At 47.3% G+C, this 16,828-nt stretch overlaps 2 protein-coding genes across 2 annotated transcripts in view; one reads left to right on the top strand and one right to left on the bottom strand.

Annotated features, from left to right (window-relative positions):
• The window catches only part of mdga2a (MAM domain containing glycosylphosphatidylinositol anchor 2a), a 74,981-nt gene that overhangs the window by 41,608 nt on the left and 16,545 nt on the right, over positions 1–16,828 (top strand). The window contains exons 7-11 of the mRNA XM_056393805.1: positions 1–313; positions 2,312–2,623; positions 9,548–9,820; positions 13,869–14,017; positions 16,404–16,581. The exon at positions 1–313 is cut by the window's left edge and continues 17 nt beyond it. Coding sequence (XP_056249780.1) covers positions 1–313; positions 2,312–2,623; positions 9,548–9,820; positions 13,869–14,017; positions 16,404–16,581 — 1,225 coding nt within the window. The remainder of the gene's footprint in view (positions 314–2,311; positions 2,624–9,547; positions 9,821–13,868; positions 14,018–16,403; positions 16,582–16,828) is intronic.
• Positions 7,201–16,828, bottom strand: part of LOC130180308 (NACHT, LRR and PYD domains-containing protein 14-like) — a 99,990-nt gene continuing 90,362 nt past the window's right edge. The window contains exon 11 of the mRNA XM_056393785.1: positions 7,201–7,238. Coding sequence (XP_056249760.1) covers positions 7,216–7,238 — 23 coding nt within the window. The 3' untranslated portion in view covers positions 7,201–7,215. The remainder of the gene's footprint in view (positions 7,239–16,828) is intronic.

Raw genomic sequence — 16,828 nt, 5'->3', positions numbered from 1 at the left:
TTCTGGATCACGCCCGACCCCTACCACAACGACGACAACATCCAGATCGGCCGGGAGGTGAAGATCAGCTGCCAGGTGGAGGCCACGCCGCCGGAGGAGCTGCAGTTCAGCTGGCTGAAGAACGGCCGGCCGCTGAGGAGCTCTGAGCGGATGGTCATCACCCACACCGACACCGACATCTCGCCGGGCACCACCAACCTCGACATCATCGACCTCAAGTTCACCGACTTCGGCACCTACACCTGCGTGGCGTCGCTGAGAAACGGAGGAACCCCCGAGATCAGCATCGATGTCAACATCTCATCCACCACAGGTGAGTCTGTGGGAGGGGCTTTTACTCACCTGACCTAAAGAAGAACCGCAAACTTCCTGTCGTTAATCTTCAGCTCAGACATGAAGAAGATCTGAGGATTTTTAACAACCTGGTGTCACAGACTCAAATCCTGACTCACTCCAGGGATCCTGTCTCATCTGACCTCATCCTAAATACTCAAACCAACATCTGTATCAGCTGGTATGTCTGTTACCTAGCAACAGACCCTACTTCTCTCACTTCATGTCACTGAGGTGTTTCTGTAACTCATTAGATTTCTAATTGAAACGTCAGCCTCTCTTCTGATTGGCTGACTGTTTTCTGAGTGATCCAATAAAAATAAAGCAGATTTCAGGTAAAAACACTCAGAGAAACCAAATCCTGTAAAGGTTTGGATGGTGGGTCCAGGTGGGCGGGGCTTGGTGACTGCTTTGTTGTGACATCACAAAGTTCCAGAAGTCCTGACGGCTGGTTTTAAGGCTCAGTTTCTGAATACAGGCTGTGTGCATTTCTCTGTGGACTGAGGCTTTGATACTTTCACAGTATTAATATAGAAGCTAGAGCTGATCTATAATCACACTACACATGGACACACACCTTTACACTGGAGGAGCTTTGATACAGACAGTTCAGTTTTATTTTAAGCCATCATAAAGTAGTAAAATCTTCTCGTCTTGTATCACTAACATCAACATGGCGGCCTCAGCCATCCACTGATCTGTTGTTCAGCAGCTCAGAGAGAATCATTTAAGCAGAAGACGACACAGAGGGGCCACACTTCTCTACAACTTCCCGAGCTGCTGAGTTTCTGTCTCCACACTTTTCCCATGAGCCTCTGGGCATAAGTGAAAACTCATCAAACATCCTTTTAGATGTGACATGGACGTCTCTCTGTCCTGGTGTTTTTGCTGCCGGGTAAAACAACATGAAGCTGCAGCAGCACCTGCAGTTGTTGTTGCTGTTGTTGTTGTTGTTCTTCCTCTTCTTCTGCTCCTCCTCCTCCTCCTCCTCACAGTTCGGTCTCTGTGGAGAGAAAAGAAGCAGAACTTTTTCTTCACATTGTACAGATGAGCGTCTGCTGGCGGCGGCGGACTTCCTATTTGTTTGTGACCTTGGCGGACGAGAAGAAAGCCTGAGAGGAGGGGAGAGGGATGGGGGGGGGGGGACATCGCTGTAGTCTCAGTCTGAGTCGTGTGACGCCAGCTGATGGATGTTTTGTGCTAAAGCAGAAGGTCGCACTCGGGTCGCTGCTGCGTTCCCATAAGGAAAATAAATGCTAAAACAGTCCAGCACCCCTCCCCCACTCCTCCCCCACCCCTTCCTCCCTCAGCATCTCTCTCTCTCTATTGTTAAATGAAGGACAAACTCCACCTCAGAGAAGAAGAACTGCTGTTTACTGTTCTTACTTTTTGCTCCATCCATCATTCCAGGGATATTTGTTGATGGTTTTGCTGCCTCCAAATACTACAATACCCATGAGCCTCAGCTGCTGTTGCTATGTAGAAGAGGCCAGTCAGAGGTGTGAATTCAGAGACAATTAGTTATATAATGAGTTTATTTATTCGGGACAACACACAGTAAGTCAGTCAGATTATTGCTGACGGAGGAAACACTGAAGGAGACACGTTGCCATGGTTACAGGACTCATCCAAAACTGACCCAGGAAATAAAGGTTAATGAATTTAGCTTCAGCTTCATCAGTAGCTCTGTGACCAGCTGCTTGCTAGTGAAATGCACCTTGGGAGACGTAGTTCACCTTAGTGCTGTTCGATTATGGCAAAAATCAGAATCAGAATCATTTTGATCAATATTGAGATTGTGATTATTTATGATATGATCAATTACTCATTGATTTTGGAAACACCACGCATTAGTGAACTAAAAAAATCCAGACTCGAGAACACGAGACGTTTTGGTTTGAATCAAAAATGAACTGAGGAGGAGGAATTCACAACAAACAGACAACAACCATAAAAACACCTGTGTCTGTCCCTGCAGTTCCCCCGGAGCTCACCGTCCCCAGGGGGCGCTCACACCTCATCGCTCAGGAGGGCGACACCGTGGACCTGCAGTGTCTGGTCTCAGGGAAACCCAAACCCATCATCCTGTGGTCTCGGGTGGAGGAGAGCGGGGCGGCGGCGGCGGCAGCTCTGATGCCGGATGGCTCGGCTCAGACGGAGAGCTACGACGGCGTCCTGAGGCTCAACAACGTGACGAGAGAGATGGGCGGGGCCTACCGCTGCCAGACGAGTCAGTACAACGGCTTCAACGTGAAACCAAGGGAGGCCCTGATCCAGCTGGTGGTGCAGTGTGGGTAACACACACACACACACACACACACACACACACACACACACACACACAGGTAGAGTGAGTATAATCAGCAAATCCACACTGGTAATTAACTTTCATACAACTGCAGGAAATTAATTAATTTTTACTTTAATAACAGTGTCTGTGGAAGTACTTTTATTGTGATAGTGTAACCACAGGAAGTACTTTTACTGTGATGGTGTAACTACAGGAAGTACCTTTACTGTGATAGTGTAACTACAGGAAGTACTTTTACTTTGATACTTTAACCACAGGAAGTGGTCGTCCTGACTTCCTCTTCGCTGCACGTTTCAGTTAGAAATCTCTCCTCAGCTGAAACAAGACGTAACATCTGCTCCAGATGTAAACAGACACCAGCAGCCAACCGCTTAAATACCCAGAGTGCACTGCGACGTTGACTCCTGAGCCCTGCAGGTGTCACATCATCCAATCACGGCGCATCACGTCCATCAGAGCAGACAGCAGCAGATCTGTGTGATAAAAGCACCGTTTCCGTGGAAACACACACCGGCAGGTAGAGGCCGGACGCTCTGCTCGAGGGCACGCCGGCAGCCGCTGACAGACACATGCTGTCTGTCAGCGGACGGGGATCGAATCCACGACCTTCCAATCACGCTCCGTCTCACCTGCAGGGCAGCATGTCGCACAAAATACAGTCAGAGGATGTGACAGGAAGCTGCGCGCGCACACACACACACGCACACACACACACACACACACACACACACACACACACACACACACACACACACACACACACACACACACACACACACACACACACACACTCACACAGCTCCTGGCTCCTGCTGCACTAAAAGGCTGTCAGACTGAATCTCTGCAGCTCGACTCCGACTCTCCTGAGAATCGATGTGGAAACAGTCGGAGGTCTGAGACGCTGACGACAAGTGAACATCCTGCACTCACTGATCACGTGATACGAAACTAAATATATATAATATGTAATATAATATGTATTGTTTATATAATATATACAAAATATCTTTATTAACAAAAGTCAGACGAGCAGAAAGACAGAACCAGCTGCAGCTGTGTGACTCTGTCTTAATGATTTCTTCATCCGCTCGCAGATCTGACTTCAGCTTGACGTGTTTCAGATTCGTTGTCATGTGACTGACAGACGTGTTTTTACTCGTCGTCGCTGGCGACAGTCAGAGCAGCAGCCATGTTGTTTTCAGGTCGTCCGTCCGTCCCAATCTTGTGGACACGATATCTCTGTACACCTTGACGGAACTTCTTCAAATTTGGCACAAAAATTCACTCGGACTAAAGGATGAACTGATTAAAATTTGGTGACTAAAGGTCAAAGTTCAAAGGTCAAGGTCACGGTGACCTAAGAAAACGTGGTTTTGGCCTCGTGAACACGATATCTCCGTAACGCTTTGAGGGAACTTCTTCTTATTTGGCACAAACGTTCACTTGGAGTCAAGGACGAACTGATTAGACTTTTGGTGGTCAAAGGTCAAAGGTCAAGGTCAGTGTGACCTCACTAAACACTTTTTAGCCATTACTCAAGACTTCACAGACATTATGACAAAATGTCACACAAATGGTTCATATTTTCTTCATGACAGTAAATAGATATTGAGTGTAGTGGAAACCAAACGCCTCTCTCTGTCACTGTCGGTTCTTTGAAACAGATAAATTTACTTTTTACTTTTCAAATTTAAAAGTGGGACTTTTCCTGCAAGTTTTTTCCCAATGTGTAAAAAGGAACATCTCTTCTTTAAATTCTCTCCTCTCTGAACTTCCTGCAGTGTGTTTGGTGTTTTCACTGTGCAACAACACTAAGCAGATTAAAGTGAGGGCAGATTACAGGTGGATTACTTTGAAATAAGTGAAACAACATTCAAGTCACATGCGACGCAGATTTAAGTTCTCACTGTAAGCAAAGAGGAAATGACTCTGATCCTTCAGGAGAAGCTGCCGACTGAGAAACTCAACTGCACAATAAAGAAAGAAAGAAAGAAAGTAAAATCTGTGAGTAGAAATGAGCAGGAAGCAGGTTGTGCATTAACTGCAGTGGACACGAGCATCAAACTGTATGAGCTCAGTCCGTATTTGTTTCTCTACAGTTTGTGTTATTGCTTGTTAATTATGTCCTGCTCTGATTTTAATGACTTTTCAAAAGTATGCTAATTATGTCCACATGAAGCTTGAAGATAAAACCTTGTGAGCAACATTTCAAATGAGCTGTTAGTAGGTTTTACTTTGACAATAATCCTTCACTGACTGTTGGTTTTTTTTTTTGCTGGATTACGGGGACGACAGTGATGCGCAGAGGTGATGTCCCCACAATCCCTCTGACGAACAGCCTCCTCTGGGTTTTACACAACAAGTTACCAGCTTGTACCGACTGAAAAGATTTCTTCAAAGTGCTGAAGACACATGAGAGAAAAAGAGGGGCTGTAGTCTGTAGAATAAAATCCCCCCGGAGGATGTTTTTTAAGGTGGATTATGAGGACGTCAGTGATGTGTTACAGCATTCATATAGAAATGACCAGAACTAGAATCACCTCCTCCTGGTTGTTAACATCCCTGTTTGTTCAGAGTCAGATAGAATATTAAACATTTGTGTGAAATTTTGTCATAATTGCTGAAGTCTTGAGTTTTGTGATATCTGAGCTCGGTGTCGGCGCCGTACCGGGCCACGCCCAGATGTGGAGATCCTCAGGTCGACTCACACTGTACAGATGTTGTGACAGGATGTTTTCTCCTGCATGTGCTGGTGTGTGTGTGTGTGTGTGTGTGTGTGTGTGTGTGTGTGTGTGTGTGACGAGACTGTAGTCCTGCGATAACAGACAGAGCAATAGAAGTTTCCAGTCTGTCCGGATCAGCGGCTCCAAACCTTCTCCGACTCACGCCCACGTCCGACCCTGTAACAACACGACAAGGATCGAACGCTTGACCACTGGTCGATCCACCATCTTGTCTCTTGACTCTCTCCTTTTGATTCTTCCTGTTGTTGACCAGCTCCGTTTGGATTCTCCGGGTTTTGCCATGGACGGGATCTTTAAGTGACAATCAGACTGAGATCGCAAACAAATATAAGATGTGGTCCGGTGTTGACAAAATAAAAGTTCCTATCGTTGGTTTCTCACAGTCAAAGGTCGAGATACGAGAAAAACAACAACTTCACTTTTGATTTAGGGACGTAAGTGTCATATATTATATTTCTGAATAGGTCGATTAGTAACATTGATATTGGGGACATCAGTGATATGTTGACACCCACCAACCCAGGAAAAGAGGGTTCAAGTTTTTATAACAGAAGGAACCAGACTGTTTCCTGACTGAAGGTGTAGAAACAGGCAGAAGAATGAAAAGAAAACAGGCTGCACAGTCGGTGCTACGTGGACATCAGTGATGCTGCAGTCCTCACAGTCCCAGAGAATGAAGTTTCGCAGTGAGGAAGACGTCAGTGTCCCCACAGTCCCGGGACTAAATGTGCAGCATGTCTAACATTTATCAGAACTGATGGTGTAAAGCTGTAATTAGTGAATCATTAAAAGCAGCATCATGCTCCTTTAGTCCCGCTCTCACTGAACCAACGTCCAGCAAAGTTCATTTTTCTGGAGACTTCTTCAGTTGCTGACGAGTTGTTTTTTTTTTTGTTGAGTGTCGTATCAGAGCAGCTGCTCCTAAACCGTCTCTAATTAGGATCATTTGACTGAATTAAATGATCATGTAAATGAGATTATTCCTCTTTTGGCCCTGACGTGTTCCCGTAGAGCTGCTGCTGCCGCTCCTCTAGAAGATCTGTGACACAAACCTTATCAGGATTTAAACTGCAGCAAAGAGCAGAGATCATTAACCGGCTTGAGCACCGGGGCCAGTGGTGCATTATGGGCCAATCAGAACGCTCGGCTGAAGGTCGCCATGGGGCAGAGGCGTCCAGCTGACCTTTAGATGTTCCTGGACCAGGAGGAAGGTCTGGAAACATTTCTGGGGGGTTGAGATGAACTGCAGACCTTTATCTCTGTAATCTGTGTGTGTGTGTGTGTGTGTGTGTGTGTGTGTGTGTGTGTGTGTGTGTGTCAGCTGCTTAAACTGAATGACGTCTTGTCTCGTAATTTTAAACAGATTTACTTCAGAGGGAGAAGAAAATATTTCCGGCTGTTAAAGTAAAGAGTCAAACCTGTTTTGTGTTGATAAGTTAAAAGATGAGACACGTCATCGGGTTGTTAACACTAACGAAAGTCGTTCTGCGTGTGCGGAGTTAAAACCTTTAATGCCGGTGGACGTCAGTTCAGACACGAGCAGCTCTTTGATGACGCGGTCGGTCGCTCGTCCAGATAGAAACGTCTCGACGTGTCGGAGCCACATTGTTTACGTTAACTGTGCAGATGTTACGTTGCCCCATAAGATACACTCAGAGAAACCAAATCCTGCAAGGACATCACAAAGTTGTGACATCACAAAGTCACAGAAGTCCTGACGGCTGGTTTTAAGGCTCAGTTTCTGAATACAGGCTGTGTGCATTTCTCTGTGGACTGAGGCTTTGATACTTTCACAGTATTAATATAGAAGCTAGAGCTGATCTATAATCACACTACACATGGACACAGACCTTTACACTGGAGGAGCTGTAAAGTCTAAACCTGATGAGCGGCTGATCAGCTCTGACTCTCAGCCTGATTTAATCATGTGGGGCTGAGCGCTGCCTCGTCCCTGGAGCCAGGCAGCGTTGGAATCCTCTCTCTGCCGCTGAGAGGTCAGAGGTCGGTCGCTGCAGCTGCTGGCTTTTTGTCTGTTGATGGGTGTTTGACAGCAGGACGTTAATCTGCGAAGTGACACCTGTAATGTGGCTGAAATCCTCTGAGGAAGTTGCTGCAGGGATTTAGAGAGACACATCAGACTCTGCCTTTGTGCCCTTTAGCAGAGCGCTGCAGCACAGAGGCTAATGCCCATCTGAGTTTAAATATTTCACGTACTTAAGAGGTTTAAGGTTATTTCGGAGACATTTTTGGCTTCATTAAGGAGTGAAGTGAGAGCGGGAAATGAGATGCAGCAGTGACGTGAGTTAAATTTATTCCCATTCAGGCGCATTTATTCATTTTATCAGTTGAAAACAGTGAGTCGGTGCTCAGGTAAGAAATCATGTTAAACTGACAGACTTGAGACTCGTCCTGACAGACTTGAGACTCGTCCTGTTAGACTCGTCCTGACAGACTCGTCCTGACAGACTTGAGACTCGTCCTGACAGACTCGTCCTGACAGACTCGTCCTGACAGACTTGAGACTCGTCCTTACAGACTCGAGACTCGTCCTGACAGACTTGAGACTCGTCCTGACAGACTCGTCCTGACAGACTTGAGACTCGTCCTGACAGACTTGAGACTCGTCCTGATAGACTCGTCCTGATAGACTCGTCTTGACAGACTTGAGACTCGTCCTGACAGACTCGTCCTGACAGACTTGAGACTCGTCCTGACAGACTTGAGACTCGTCCTGACAGACTCGTCCTGACAGACTTGAGACTCGTCCTGACAGACTCGTCCTGACAGACTCGAGACTCGTCCTGTTAGACTCGTCCTGACAGACTCGTCCTGACAGACTCGTCCTGACAGACTTGAGACTCGTCCTTACAGACTCGAGACTCGTCCTGACAGACTTGAGACTCGTCCTGACAGACTCGTCCTGACAGACTTGAGACTCGTCCTGACAGACTTGAGACTCGTCCTGATAGACTCGTCCTGATAGACTCGTCTTGACAGACTTGAGACTCGTCCTGACAGACTCGTCCTGACAGACTTGAGACTCGTCCTGACAGACTTGAGACTCGTCCTGACAGACTCGTCCTGACAGACTTGAGACTCGTCCTGTTAGACTCATCCTGATAGACTCGTCCTGACAGACTTGATACTCGTCCTGATAGACTCGTCCTGATAGACTCGTCCTGACAGACTTGAGACTCGTCCTGACAGACTCGTCCTGACAGACTTGAGACTCGTCCTGATAGACTCGTCCTGACAGACTTGAGACTCGTCCTGACAGACTCGTCCTGACAGACTTGAGACTCGTCCTGACAGACTCGTCCTGACAGACTTGAGACTCGTCCTGATAGACTCGTCCTGATAGACTCGTCCTGACAGACTTGAGACTCGTCCTGTTAGACTCGTCCTGACAGACTCGTCCTGACAGACTTGAGACTCGTCCTGACAGACTCGTCCTGACAGACTCGTCCTGACAGACTTGAGACTCGTCCTTACAGACTCGAGACTCGTCCTGTTAGACTCGTCCTGACAGACTCGAGACTCGTCCTGTTAGACTCGTCCTGACAGACTCGTCCTGACAGACTTGAGACTCGTCCTGACAGACTCGTCCTAACAGACTCGAGACTCGTCCTGACAGACTCGTCCTGACAGACTTGAGACTCGTCCTTACAGACTCGAGACTCGTCCTGACAGACTTGAGACTCGTCCTGACAGACTCGTCCTGACAGACTTGAGACTCGTCCTGACAGACTTGAGACTCGTCCTGATAGACTCGTCCTGATAGACTCGTCCTGACAGACTCGTCCTGACAGACTCGTCCTGACAGACTTGAGACTCGTCCTGACAGACTTGAGACTCGTCCTGACAGACTCGTCCTGACAGACTTGAGACTCGTCCTGACAGACTTGAGACTCGTCCTGATAGACTCGTCCTGACAGACTCGTCCTGACAGACTTGAGACTCGTCCTGATAGACTCGTCCTGACAGACTTGAGACTCGTCCTGATAGACTCGTCCTGACAGACTCGAGCCTTCACAGTTCTGTGTTTCACTCAGCGTGTGGACAGAAGTCATTGCTCAGTAAAGACGGAGACGCTGTGAATTATTGAGACATTATTTCCGGTTGTATTGTCTGATGTTTTGTCCGTCTCTGTGTCCGACAGTCCCTCCGACCGTGGAGCCGGTGTATACGGAGATCCGTCAGGCTCTCGGCCGGGCGTTCAGCCTCACCTGCCGCCTGCTGCGAGCTCACCCGGCCCGCCTCCTGCGATACGAGTGGAAGCTGGGCTCCCGCCTCCTCACTGTCGGACAGTTCAGCGACCAGAAAGACGACACCAGCTACCACGTCCGAGCTCTAAACCGAGAAGGCTACGGCGAGTACACCTGTGACATCACCAACGAGGCCGGGGCGGGGCGCTGCACCTTCCTGGTCACAGGTGAGTCAGCTTGAGTGGAGCATGATGGGAACTTTGCTTTTGACTCGGAGCTGTGAACATGTTGGGTGACCTCATTCTGATTCTGTCTGGTTATAGATCATCACCTGAAACGGCGAGACACTTGATGACTCGTTGACTTGAGACGTGATTTGAATCTGTTTCGAATGATTTGACTTGACACGGATTTGTCTTACGTGAAACTCGACTAATGAATGAACGTCTTAACAAGACGCGAGACTGTCAGACCCGAAAACTTGACAGTTGCTCTTGAGAGACTTGTCTTGACAAACCTGAAACTGACAGACCTGAGATCTGCCCTGAAAGACTTGAGACTTGTCCCTGACAGATTTGAGACTTGTCCTCACAGACCTGAGATCTGCCCTGAAAGACTTTAAACCAGCGCCGCCTTCGTCCCTGTTGCAGCCTCCGAGTCCTGGTTTCCAGTTAACTCCGGTTTGATCCCGTCCTGCAGCTGCTGATGAGGTTTTGTTAACAGGCCTGAGGTCTGATGGGACTATTAGCTGTTTCCCAGCTCTGAGTGTTTACATCTCGAGGATGAGAACATGATGGTTAATTAAAGTTTATCTCATCTTTAAATCCTGTGCGCTGGCAGACAGAAGCGGAGAATCACAGAGCGTTTCCTCAGGGGAGTTTGAAGCGTCATAAATAATGTGCAGCGCTTCAGGAAACCTTCACATCCGCTCACACATCTGTACTCGACAACAAACATTTGACTGTCTGTTGTAAGATTAGAAAACTTCCTGCCTCTGATACCTGGCTGCCTCCTCTCTGTTGTTGGATTTGCAGCTGAGGTCTTCAAGGCTAAAAGATGAAAGACATGAACGTGTTGGAACTTCACCGCCGTGTGATGAAAAAATAAAGCTTTATCTTTTACTTCTGCACATTTGCTGCACGTTCTGCATTATTTAAAGGACCACAGCAGAGTTTCCTCTGAACGTTTTAGTGCATTAACTGTCAATTTAGAAAAATGTTTTCAACGTTTTTCTGTCCTAGAGCTCCAATAAACCATGTGAGCTTTTTAAAAACATTTGTTTACCTGTGTTTTCACCTCAATGAGTTCTTCGAGTTCAGCCGCCACAGTGACGCCGACACGCACCAACAAAGGCAGGGACGTTAATAAACTGTCAGTTAAACTGGATTTAAGATGTAAATGTTTACGAGAACAGATGTAGATTCTACATGTGTCATTTCTTGTCTGCAGTGGATCAGTAGCTGGTATCAGCAGGAGCCCTGAGCTCAGTTATCAGCGTCGTATCAGGGTAGAAGAAGTCAGATGGGTGTGTGTTTGCTCCGTGGAGATAGAAGCCGGGTTTTAATCTAAAATGTAAATGTGGGGTCGTCTCAGCCTGTGAACAGCAGACGTCACAGAGGAAGTGGCGGTTGGTTCCTCCGTCCTCTCCTGATGAAAGCTCCCCCGCAGAGACGCCCTGTCAGCGCTGCGAGACTGTTCCTGTGAAAAGCGGCGGCTGCGTTAAGCCTCTTATCGGGGCCGGCCGCCGAGCAGCGGCGCGTTCTGCAGGCGGCAGCAGAAAGTGTTTAAAGAGGGGAGTTGTAAGCTGAGGATGGAGAGCTGATGGGAAATGAGGGCGATTATGTCGGGCTTGTCGTTGCTGAGGTGAAGTTTGTTGTTGTTAATCAGGTGTGAACACGCCGGTGGTATTTTAAACCTCGCTCATCCTGCGGCGGCCAATGAGACGACAGCAGAGCTTCAGAATGAAAGTGACGGAAAGTCTGAGAGACAAAACGACGACGTCTCAGCTGACTGAGAGACGTCGACACTCACATCAGTTCTTCTCCGTCTGGGTCCAGGTGGAAGCAGCAGATAAATTCACTTCATGAGTCTGATTTCAGATCAGTTCAGAGCCCGACCCTCAGCGAGCGCTGAAGCTGCGAGCTCCGAGACCTTCAGGGTGTCGGTCTGGTCCAGATTAAATTGGCCTGTTGTATTTGTTTGGTTGAGGCTGGTGTGAAAGCTCTCAGTCGAACGGTGTCCAGGTGTACGGTCGCTGCAGCCGCCTGGTCCACGTGGACAAGCAGCTGCACTCACCTGTCTGTGGTTCAGCAGCTTCCTCTCAGGTGTTTTCTAACACACAGACCTCTGAGTTCCCACGGCGTCGTACTGAAGGATGATCAAAGGTTCATTTCAAATCCACCGTCCCGCCTGTCGGACACTGTAACCAGGTAGAGCTGCTTCAGGTGTGTTCTGGTCTGTAGTGGACTGGGTCTGTGCAGAACCTGGATCAGTTCTACATTGCTTGAAAGTTCTAAGTTTCCTGGTTCTGTCTAAGTATTTTTATTCGTCTGCGCCAGCGACAGTCAGAACAGCAGCCATTTTGTTTTCAGGTTGTCCGTCTGTCCGTCTTATTCTCAAGGACACGATCTCTCAGAAACGCCTTGAAGGAACTTCTTCATATTTGGCACAAACATTCACTAGGACTCAAAGATGAACTGATTAGATTTTAGTGTTCAAAGGTCAAAGTTCAAGGTCACAGTGAAACTCAGAAAACACTTTTTAGCCATTAGGTTTGGATTAGACACCACAGCAATTAGTATTATTATTTTTTTTTAAAGTATATTTTTTGGGGCTTTTTATGCCTTTATCGGACAGGACAGTAGAGAGACAGGAAGTGGGGAGGCAGAGAGGGGGAATGACATGCAGCAAAGGCCGTCCGATGCGGGACTCGAGCCGGGGCCGACTGCGGCGAGGACTGTGGCCTCTACACATGGCGCCTGCTCAGACCACGACGCCACATGTAAACAGTTTCATTTCAGAGGAGACCAGAGTCCGGTCTTTAACGAGAGTCCGGACTTTAACCAGAGTCCGGTCTTTAACGAGAGTCCGGACTTTAACCAGAGTCCGGACTTTAACGAGAGTCCGGACTTTAACCAGAGTCCGACTTTAACCAGAGTCCAGACTTTAACCAGGGTCCGACTTTAACCAGAGTCCAGACTTTAACCAGGGTCCGACTTTAACCAGAGTCCGGACTTTAACCAGGGACCGGACTTTAACCAGAGTCTGGACTTTAACCAGGGTTCAGACTAAAGAACTTGTTTATTTTGGGTTCATTATTTCAGGCTTGTGAACTAAAAGGTGGAGGTGTGGAAACAGTAAAACAACCGGAGCGTCTCAGTCAGTTTCCCAGCAGAGATTTGAGGTTTGTTGTGGAGAAACATTCGCTGTGTTTCAGTGTTTGATTCTCAGGCCTGAACAGAGCTGGTTTGTTTTGCAGCGATGGTGTCGTGGTGTGTTCACGGTGTTACTGTAAAATCTGTATCTGAAGAGAGTCAGTAATTCATCAGTGCAACGTTCCCTCTGAAGTGAAGAGTCAATTATAAAGTACCAGAAAACTGTAAATACTTGAGCTGTACTGCAGTACCACAGTACATGTACACCAGCTGCGTCAGCCAATCAGGGCTCAGCTCTGCTTTATCAGGTGGCTCATGTCCAGTCAGGTGACTCTTCTTCTTTGGTGGTTTAATCCTCCAACCTGCACATCAGCAGAAACACACTGACACAGTGCTGTCTCTGTGTGTGTGTGTGTGTGTGTGTGTGTGTTTGTGTGTGTGTGTGTTTACAGCACGTGTGTTTGCCTGTCAGCTCTCACATAAACACACACACACACACACTGACTGTTTACTGTCCTATTAAGTAGAGTTTCATAATCCTGCTGCCTCAGAGATGAACACACTCTGACTCTTCTTCTGTCTTTTCTGCTCCCTCATCATCTCGTCCTCTCCTTCTTCTTCTTCTTCTTCTCCTTCTTCCTCTGCTTCTTCTTCTTCTCCTTCTTCTTCTTCTTCTCATTCTCCTTCTTCTTCTCCTTCTTCTCCTTCTTCTTCTTCTTCTTCTCTCATCTTAGACCAAACATACATGGAAACTGTGACATATCTTCACATTGACACTTTTATTTTGAAATGTTTGTAGATGAGTGTTTGGAGTTGTGAATGCAGCCTTGTCGTCCTGACTGGAACATCAGGCCAGGCTGCCGTCACCTCTGTGTGACCTCTGACCCCCGTGTCTCCTCAGGGAAGGCCTACGCCCCAGAGTTTTACTACGACACCTACAGCGCTCTGTGGCAGAACCGGCCCCGCGTCTACGGCTTCAAGCTGCAGTGGACTCAGATGGAGCCCAACGCCGTGGACCGGATCCTGGCCTACAGACTCGGCATCAGACAGGTCGGTGCACCACAGACACTTATCACATCAGAAAACTACATTTAAAGACCCACGTCTTCAGCTGAGAGCCGCAGACAGGAGGGAGGTCAGACTGACGGACGAACTCACTCGTCAGTTTCTAAACATGAGAGGAAGAAGAAGAAGCTGTAGAGTATCATCAGATAGCACCAGGAAAACACTTTATTCCTGGAGCTGGAATCAACTTCTTTTAATCCACAATGGCTTCTAGATTCATCCATGTCCATCCACACCAGATAATAAAAATACACAGAACAAAAATATAAATGTAACAATCCGCCCGGCAACAGTCAGAGCAGCAGCCATGTTGTTTTCAGGTTGTCCATCTCATTCCTGTGGACACGATATCTCAGTGACACCTCGACAGAACTTCTTCTCTTTTTAAAGATCATTTCATTTTAAAACATTTAAAAACTTTTTTTTTCCTTTCACCAAAATTGTTGTTCAAATGATTTGTCGACCCAGTCACATATAAACACAACAAACATCTGAACTGTGAACGTGAACGTCGTCACATCTCCAGCTGGAAGTCGTTTCACTGCACGTGTCCTCTGTCGCCTCAGCGACGCCATGTAACGTGTCACATGACGTGCTCATGTCCTGCAGCGGTGGTGTGTTTGAAGCATTAGAAATATTACACAGAGTGAGTGCTCCTGTTACTCCTGTTACTCCTATCTTTGTGAGGGCGTTTGGTTTGTTCACCTGTGTTTGAAGGTGGAGACTCGGTTTTTAAAGTCAGGATGAGGGGAAGTCCTCACTTTACACGTGTAGAAAAACAAGTGTGTGTGTGTGTGTGTGTGAGTGTGTGTGTGTGTGTGTGTGTGTGTGTGTGATGCTCACTGGCCAGATTGCAGTAGCTGGAGGTAATCCTCTCTCTCTCTCTCTGTGTGACAGATATAGGACGCAGCCTTTCTGTTTAACCCTCGCTCGACCTTCCTGTAGCTTCAGATTTTTATTATTATTTTCTTATTTTTTGTTCTTTATTAGTGACTTTGCAACACAAAAAAAAAAAGTGTGACATGAAGGGTTCATATAATGGACATTAATAACAACAAAAACAGGGTTAGAGTTATAGAGACGTATGAATGAAAAGAATATGATATGTATGGTACGAGCTTTTTTATTTATGTGTGATGTCGTGTGTATCTGTCTTTTTAAAAAGGAAAGTAAAGTGACATAATGATGTAAAATCAATATAATCGTAACAAACATGTTATATATATATATAAATCCTTTATAAGCTGAGTCTTATTGTGAAGGGGAACTTCAACAACAGTCCGGTTTCAACCAAATCCAAAAAGGTTTTCAAAGTAAAACCTGAAAAGTCCTGAAGCGCAGCTTTAAGTATGAAAGGACACAAGCAGAGGTGATGATCAGAGCAGGTCACAACTGATCAGCTGGGTTATTGACGTGTCGATGGATCGATCAGTTCCTGTGTAAACATCACAGATTACATGAAAACACGATGCTGTGTTCGTACCTGAAGCTCCTTCAGCAGCAACCTCCAGCTGTAGAGAATAAGGAGGAGGAGGAGGAGGAGGGTTTGTTGCCATGGTAACCCATCGGCCTTCATTCATACAGACCAGTGCTGCAGAGAGAGAGGAGGCAGGGAGGAAGTGCTGATGAGACAGAAAAAGAGGGAAAGAAAGTAGAAGAAAGAAAGAAGAAGATGATGATGATGATGAAGAAAGACTGGAGGAAACAAGGAAGGCTGAGTTTACAGGAGAGCAGAGAGGCAGTGAGAGGAGGGGGGAGGAGGGGTGAGATGGGAGTCAGGAGAGATGAACAGGGAGGAGGAGGAGGAGGAAGAGTTTACTGGAGTGTAAAATGAGCAGAGTAGAGAGAGAGAGAGGAGATGCGAGTGAAGGAAGAGAGTTCGGTCATGACTCTGTTACTCTGGATGAACTCAGTGGTTCAGTGTGAATGTCGACTCGTGTCTTTCTGGACTCACGTTCAAATCCTGATTTTATAACTGTGTCGTCGAACTGCAGTGAAACAGCCACAGATTCAGACAGACCGGGACGTGTGGCACCGATCCTGTCAACTTGTGCAAAATAAACCTGAACCTTGTCAGTACAGAGAGAGAGAGAATTAGCATTAGCACAACCGCTAGCACCGTGTTAGCCGCTGCCAATGACAAGCAACGAACAGCATAAACAAACGGTAACTACTCTAACTGTTCTCAAAAGATCCTTAATGAGTGTTTCCTTCCTCCCTCTCTTCCTTCCTTCCTTCCTTCCTTCCTTCCTCCCTCTCTTCCTTCCTCCCTTCCTTCCTTCCTTCCTCCCTCTCTTCCTTCCTTCCTTCCTCCCTTCCTTCCTTGCTTCCTTCCTTCCTTCCTTCCTTCCTTCCTTCCTCTGTGTCTCAGGTGGGTCAGTCTCGCTGGTGGGAGCAGGAGATTCCCATGGAGGGAACCGTCCAGAAGGGGGAGCTGTTGACCTACAACCTGACTGAACTCGTCAAACCTGAGTCCTACCTGATCCGCCTCACCCCCATCACCCGCTACGGGGAGGGAGACGCCACCGAACGCATCATCACATACAGCGGTACGTCATCTCATCTTGTGACATCATTGATATTGGGGGAGTGGGGGGGGTGGGGTGGGGGGGCGTTAACACTGTCAAGACGCTCTGTTATTGGTTAGTCGTGTAAATTCACCGAGGGATTAATTTCCGCTTGTGAGTAAAACTGCAGTTGCTGCTTAATCTGAAACTGGTCTGAGTGGCGGAGGGATACGACCACGAGGAGGTGATTCTAGTTGCAGTGTGTTGAGCCGCTCTAAGGCCCCGGCCG

The sequence above is a fragment of the Seriola aureovittata genome, chromosome 13 (genome assembly GCF_021018895.1).
Source record: "Seriola aureovittata isolate HTS-2021-v1 ecotype China chromosome 13, ASM2101889v1, whole genome shotgun sequence".
NCBI classification, from domain to species: Eukaryota; Metazoa; Chordata; class Actinopteri; order Carangiformes; family Carangidae; genus Seriola; species Seriola aureovittata.
The sequence above is the reverse complement of the archived record's forward strand: the minus strand, read 5'-3'. Positions and strand labels throughout refer to the sequence as shown.